We start from the raw sequence: 6,931 nt of genomic DNA on the forward strand, positions 1-6,931 counted from the left end.
GCTGCTCTCCATTGAACTGCCACGTCACCCAGTCAAACTCGTGAAACTGCACAACATTGAAGCAGACAAGGGGAACGACTGACATCCATGTCCCCAACTCTTCTTCCTTGAAGAACTAAGGAGGGCACAGAGCCTACAGAGTAGGGTCGTCGTACGAATACCATACAAACTGAGAGAACCGTGATATAACTAATAATTAGCACGAAAAATGAATGCAACATAAAGGACTAAAATGAAAATGTGGTGGTGTCAAACGTGGTCCTAACCTCATCAAATCGTAACCTCTCAATTGCTACTCTCCATCGCAGGACCCTGGCCTCATGCTGATCTCTGCTCTACTGCATCAGTCCAACCAACCTGACACCAATCAAAAGAATAAAAGCAGTTCATTTGCAGAAGGTCGTAAGAAGTTACAAATTGATAACTAAATAAAGACATAAAGAGTTGTTACCTCGCAGCCATATGATACATGTAGATCCCTCACTCCGGTGGACACCACTGATGAAATCTCAGGTATATCCAGGACATCAACAGCGGAGTGTAGCTAACGATGTCCGCGATGCTTCGGTGTGCCGCTGAGCACAGTGACTAGTACGTCCAGGCCAACACGATCGAGCACCAAGACAACGCCCGGCACTGCCCAAAGTCCTGAAGAAGTGGGAGCCAACGCAGGTGGACTAAGTTGTTCGACTTGTCCATCATCAGATAGCCTCTGATCAGTAACATGATGTAGCACCTAGCGTACTGTCGGAGGGTCTCTGGGTCATCTATTGGTGGCATCTGGTAGACACAGTCTCGCAGCCATACGAGTTTCAGTGTGAATGACTCCTTTCTCTGCGCCACCTGCTGTGGAGCCACCAGAAGCCTGGCACCCAGCAGTTGCTCCACCAACTCCCACGTCTCCATGTGGTACCCCCTACTGAAGTCAACAGAAGCACCCCCAACAGGTTCTCTATGTACGCGTAGCCCTAGGTGGTATGCCACATCTTGCAGGGTGATAATGGCCTCACCCCACGGGAGATGGAACGTGTGGGTCTCCAAACACCATCACTCCACGAATGCTGTAATCAGGAAATTTTCGAATGTGAAATCCCTGAGAGGCACCGTGTCGCTCAATTCAGCCTCCCTCAGATACAGAACGATGGCGTCGAGTAGAGGAATGGTATGACTCACTCGCTGGGGAAGTAGAAGGCAAGGCCTCTGAAGAAAAATATATATTTACAATTGTCAAGAAATAATTTTAAAACTTTTATTGGTTCTTTGAAGTTTAATGGTTCTTATAATATCACTAAATTTTTAAATAGATTTCTATATTTTTTTATTAAATTTTTACATTGTTTTTAGTTTTTTAATTAGATCTTTTTAGTATAAAAAATATTAAAGTTAAATAAATATTTTTTTATAAATTAAAGATATTTATAATTAAGAACATAAATTAGATTTTTAATTACATATTTTTGAAAAAATATTATTCTGTTAATTTTTAATATATTTAATATAAAAAAATCTAATTATAAAATTAAAAGTAGTATAATAACTAAAGTAAAAGAATATAAAAATCTAATTATAAATTTGACGAACTATAAGAAATAAAATAGAGTTCCAAACTAATAATTATGTAGTAACAACCTAACACAAGTGAAATAAAATAGAGTTCCAAATTTTTACCAGTGACCTATTTCTAACGATACAAATTATATTCTAGTTCTTGACGACTACCCTAACCATGGCTACGTACACATATATATATCTATATGGAATTGCATAAAATTCAACACAACAGAACTAATCGCAAAGTCGACTGCCCCGACGTAATGCAATATCTCGTTCAGCCTGTTGATGTCTCCATCGTTATCAGCTGCGCGTGCCATCATTGTATTTATTGATAATATGGTCAGAGGGGTAAAAGAGAGGTAAAAGTGGTTGAAAAGTTTAAATTGGGCCAGTCATACGTTGTCAATGAGATATATTTATAGTTGTCCCCCAGTCTTCTCTCGTTTATACTGTAAATGAGATAAGCTTACACGTATCTCATTTACAGTGTAAACGATATATACATATGTCACGTCCACATGTCTTATCTCGTTTATACTGTAAACGAAATACGTGTAAAATTATCTCCTTTACAGTGTAAACGAGATAAGAGAGGCCGACAGATTTTGGTAATAACTTTTAAAATTATTTAATTCAGTAATTATTACATTTATTTAATTTATTTAAATAAAAAATTCAAAAGAGGACCCTATCTATATATTTTAAATGAAAATATATCAATAATAAGATTAAAAAAGTGAATATGTTTGTTAAAGATTTTGTAATTTCAGGCACAAACGTTCGCTTCTGAATATGATCCTATTTTGTTTGTGTTTTTATTTTTTACTTACAAAATTTTTTAAAAGAATAAAATTAAAAGGGAATGCATTATTCCCTATTTTATTTTTTTCTTCAGGAGACAAAAATAAAAAGCATGTCACATATCCTATTTTTGAATGACCATAAAATAATATTTCCATTTTAAAAGAGAAAAAGAAAGAAAACCTGATAACAAATCAACACTACATAAGATTTTAGACTATTTTGTGTGTGTTTGGATTACAGTTTACTTGCAAACTTGATTATGATGAAAAATAAGTTTATGTTAAAGTGATTTATGTTTGGCAATCTTTGCATTAAAATGAATTATAGCAAAATAAATGTTGTTTGGATTATACTACTCAAAATCACTTTTAAATAAAAAATTACTAAAATAGACACCAACTTAAATAATTTTTGTATATTATCTTATCATTTTAATTTAGATATTTGAATAGATCTTATTAATTAATTCTATGATAAAATTAATATTTATACATTAAAATAAAAATAATATATAAAAATTAGCAAAATATATTTTTAATTAAAACTAACAAAATATAAAATTTAGAGAGTACTAAGAATAATAAAAAAATTAAATATTTATCTTGGTAGTAATTGAAATAAATAAAAAAATTGTATGATATTTTTTATATAGTATATTTTTAGTACTCTTATTACTCTTATTTTTTAGTATATTATTAGTAACATGCATAAAGGATAAAGTTGGTAAAAAGTAAATAAAGATAGAGTATTTATAGCTAAAAGTCAGTTGGTGAAACGCAGCAACTCAAAATTGTAGCTTCTTGTAAACGTGGTTTTGAAAGCAAAATCACTTCTGCGTTCATAAATCAAAAGTTTGCCAAACCAAAAATTGAAACTTTCAAAAAGGATAAACATGCTTCTTCTCTTGTTGTAACGCGTTTGCCAAACACACCCTTTGTCTTGCTCCCCATCTCAAAACATTCTCTGCCTAAAGTTGTATACTATATACCATGCACACATTCTTGGGACTACCCAAATTTAGAATTGAATAATAGTACAACTTATCGATATTAGACAAATGAATCAATAAGCGTGGCAGCAAGCAGGCTCATTTGCTTGACTTTAACTATTATATATGTTTGTGCTAGGCTCATTAATTTAAATATGGAAAATATTTTGGTGTATTGGGTGAAAATGGACTTACTGTATGTATTACAAATAGATAGACGTGTCAGATGAAGGGGTAACACGCAGGGGGCGTGGTGCCTTCAACACGTAGGGGGCGTGGAAGCTAGGTGGCAGGCTGTGGTTGAGCCACGTAAGCACCACGCAAGGGGCGCGCTGAGTCAGCACGCAGGGGGCGTGCTGACGTGGCAGATTGTCGTTGGCCAGGAGGTGCAGCACGTGGCAGCATGCAAGGGCGTGCTGAGTCAGCACGTAGGGGGCGTGCTGACGTGGCAGGGGCGTGGTGAGTCAGCACGTGGGGGGCGTGGTGATGTGGCGACGAGTGATTGGCCAGCTGGTGCAGCACGTGGGGGGCGTGATGAGTCAGCACGCAGGGGCGTTCTGACACGTGTCAAAGCATGATTGGTTGAGACAGGCAGCACGTGGGGGGCGTGTTAAGTGCACTGCTCTATATAAGGAAGAGCTCGAGAGTGTTTTCCATAGTGAGTGAGATTTGAGTGTGTTGTGAGGATTCTTTGAGGCTGTTGTTGGTGTAATAATGGAGGAAAATGCAAATTTGGTGGTGTATCGCAACGGTGAGATAATACGTAATACTCATGAGGGAGTGAGGTTTGTGTCCCAGAATCCGTTTTCGTTTGTGGTTCCATGTACGATGACATTAATGGAGCTACAGAATGGCCTCTGTCAAAGCATGGAGAATGGTACGTTAATGAGAGTGAGTAGAATTCTGTACCGAAATTCGGTTGTTGTTTTTGGTGGTCTAATACAGTTTGATGTCATGGCGATCACTGATGAAGCGAGTATGCAGAAGATGTTTCAAATTCACCAGCAGACTCAGATGCGACACCCACAGATTGAGGTATACGTTGATTTTGAAACTGTAGAGGCAGTGGCGGTTCAGAATGATATAGATATACATGATGATAGAGCTGCAGTGTACCAAGGAATGAATAGTGACAGCGAAGATGACTTCGAAGCCACTTATGAGGCCGGCGACGAAGATGAGGATGGTAATGTGGGAGTTGAGGCAGCAGTAGAGAATGTAGTGGTGGGTCCGTCGAGCAGTCAACCGATGGACGTTCCACCTTTTATGCGTGAGTTGGATCTCGAGGCCATGCATGCCCCCGAGTTTTCGGAATATACAAACATAGGTACGTGGTGACTAAATAATAATTTTTTGTTAGTTTATACATTCGATTGAGTAATAAACAGTGTTGTCTTAACCGGACCGGACCGGACTGAACCGGCCGGTTCGATCGGAAAACTGGTGAAACCGGAAATGAACCGATGAAAACCGGTCAATCTCGGTAAACCGGTCTAACCGAACCGCTGAAAATTTTAAGTTGAATTTTTTTAATATTTTTTAATTTTATTGAGATAGGCGTTGCCGATGGTGAGGACAGGGAGTTCCGAATTCGAATGGAATACAGTTCTAGAAAGTCGGTCATCGCAGCAATTAGAAGTTTCACTATTGCTAAAGGAGTTGACTATGAGGTGTATGAGTCTGAGCCACAGACGTTCTATGCAAAATGCAAGATGTACGGGCACGGATGTGACTGGCTTATCCGAGCTAGCTTGATACGGAAAAAAGGTTGTTGGGAGATACGAAGATACAACGGTAGCCACACGTGCACGATCGGAACAATTTCACAAGATCATTCCAAGTTGGACTCAGATACAGTTGCTGATGCTATAAGGCCATTGGTCGAGACGGACCCGTCCATCAAGATGAAATCTATAATTGCGGAAGTCCAGTCAAGGTTCAACTATACCATTAGTTACCGAAAGGCTTGGTTGGCAAAGCAGAAGTCCATAGCCAACATTTTCGGCGGTTGGGAGGATTCTTACCAAGCCTTGCCATGGTGGCTATCGGTCATGGTGCAGAAGATGCCTGGTTCAGTTGTCCAAATAGAAACACGACCACTATACAATAGGAATGAGGAGGCGCAAGGTGTAAAAATACTTCATCGTGTATTTTGGAGTTTCAATCCATGCATTAGGGCATTCAGGCATTGCAAGCCCCTGGTTCAGGTTGACGGCACACACCTATACGGAAAATACAAAGGTACACTTCTAGTCGCTGTTGCACAAGATGGGAACCAAAACATTGTGCCTATCGCCTTTGCCTTGGTGGAAGGGGAGACAGCTGATGCGTGGCACTTCTTTCTCAGGAATCTGCGAATGTATGTTGTTAGAAAAGATGGTGTGGGTATGATCTCAGACCGACATGAGTCAATACGGGCAGCAGTAAATTGTTCCGGTGGCGACTGGCAACCTCCAAGAGCATGGTGGATGTTTTGTATAATTTACATCGACAGTAACTTCTTAAGGGCATTCAAAGTTCCTCACTTGCAAAAGCTTGTTGTCAACATAGGGTATTCAAGAACGATGGAGGAGTACAATATCAACTATAAGAGGTTGGAAGAGCGAGGCGAGGCATATGCCAGGTGGTGCGATGCCATTGGACTCAGACATTGGGTATTGGCATTCAACGAGGGACATCGATGGGGCCATATGACAACGAACCTTGTCGAGTGCATTAACTCAGTCTTGAAGGGTGCCCGTAATCTACCTGTGTTGGCGCTGGTCCGAGCAACATATTATAGGTTAAATGAACTTTTTACGCGGAAGAGTGCCGAGACTCACGAACGCAAGCGTGCTGGATATACGTACTCCGCATTTGCGCAACAGCGGATAGAAGCAAGTATGCAACAGGCTGGGAATATAGTTGTGCACCATTTTGATAGACGAAATGAGGTGTTTGAGGTGCGCGAAATGACTACTGGAAAGGTTCTAGTTGTTGATCTTGCGCGACGGACGTGTGATTGTGGGCACTTTCAGGTTGAACGAATACCATGTCGCCATGTTATTGCTTGCTGTGCTAACCAGCGTCTCGATTGGCAGTTGTATGTGCATGATGTGTACAAGATGACAGAGGTTCGTAAAGTATATAAGTTTGAGTTCACACCATTAGGTGATCCCGATACATGGCCCCCTTATGAGGGACCCACATTGGTCGCTAATCCCGCGTAGAGGCGAACGTCTAAAGACAGGCCCAAACTGACCCGATACTTGAATGAAATGGACTCACGCGACATGCGTGGTCCTCGGATATGTCGTCTTTGTTGTGCTCAGGGTCATAGTCGGAGTAGGTGTCCTCAGCGTGCTGGACCGAGTGGTGCTGCTTCGTAGTTTAATATTGTCATGGTTGTATTTTTTATTTGTATTTTGTTAGTCGATGATTTTGAAATTAGACGTGTTTGTATTTTTCAATTGAACTCTATCCATTGATATAAAAATCGTCGCTTAACAGTGTCATTAACTGATTACATAAGTTAACAAAACAAACATTAAACATGACTTACATATGTTAACAAAACAAACATTAACTGATTACATAAGTTAAAAC

The 6,931-nt window shown here is 39.6% G+C and overlaps 1 protein-coding gene across 1 annotated transcript; it reads left to right on the forward strand.

Moving 5' to 3' along the window:
* Window positions 1-4,060: 4,060 nt before the first annotated feature.
* LOC112776424 (uncharacterized) lies at window positions 4,061-6,555 on the forward strand. The gene is made up of 2 exons (XM_025820590.1): window positions 4,061-4,673; window positions 4,904-6,555. Exons 1-2 carry the CDS (start codon window positions 4,061-4,063, stop codon window positions 6,553-6,555), a joined length of 2,265 nt encoding a protein of 754 aa, XP_025676375.1.
* The last annotated feature ends 376 nt before the right edge of the window (window positions 6,556-6,931 follow it).

The sequence above is a fragment of the Arachis hypogaea genome, chromosome 3 (genome assembly GCF_003086295.3).
Source record: "Arachis hypogaea cultivar Tifrunner chromosome 3, arahy.Tifrunner.gnm2.J5K5, whole genome shotgun sequence".
Lineage (NCBI taxonomy): Eukaryota > Viridiplantae > Streptophyta > Magnoliopsida > Fabales > Fabaceae > Arachis > Arachis hypogaea.

What these genes read in the sequence shown, in the direction of transcription:
- LOC112776424 (XM_025820590.1), top strand. Translation starts at nt 4,061, where the DNA reads ATGGAGGAAAATGCAAATTTGGTGGTGTATCGCAACGGTGAGATAATA. An exon ending in TTCGGAATATACAAACATAG is followed by an intron (nt 4,674 to 4,903) that starts GTACGTGGTGAC and finishes TTATTGAGATAG; the next exon opens with GCGTTGCCGATGGTGAGGAC.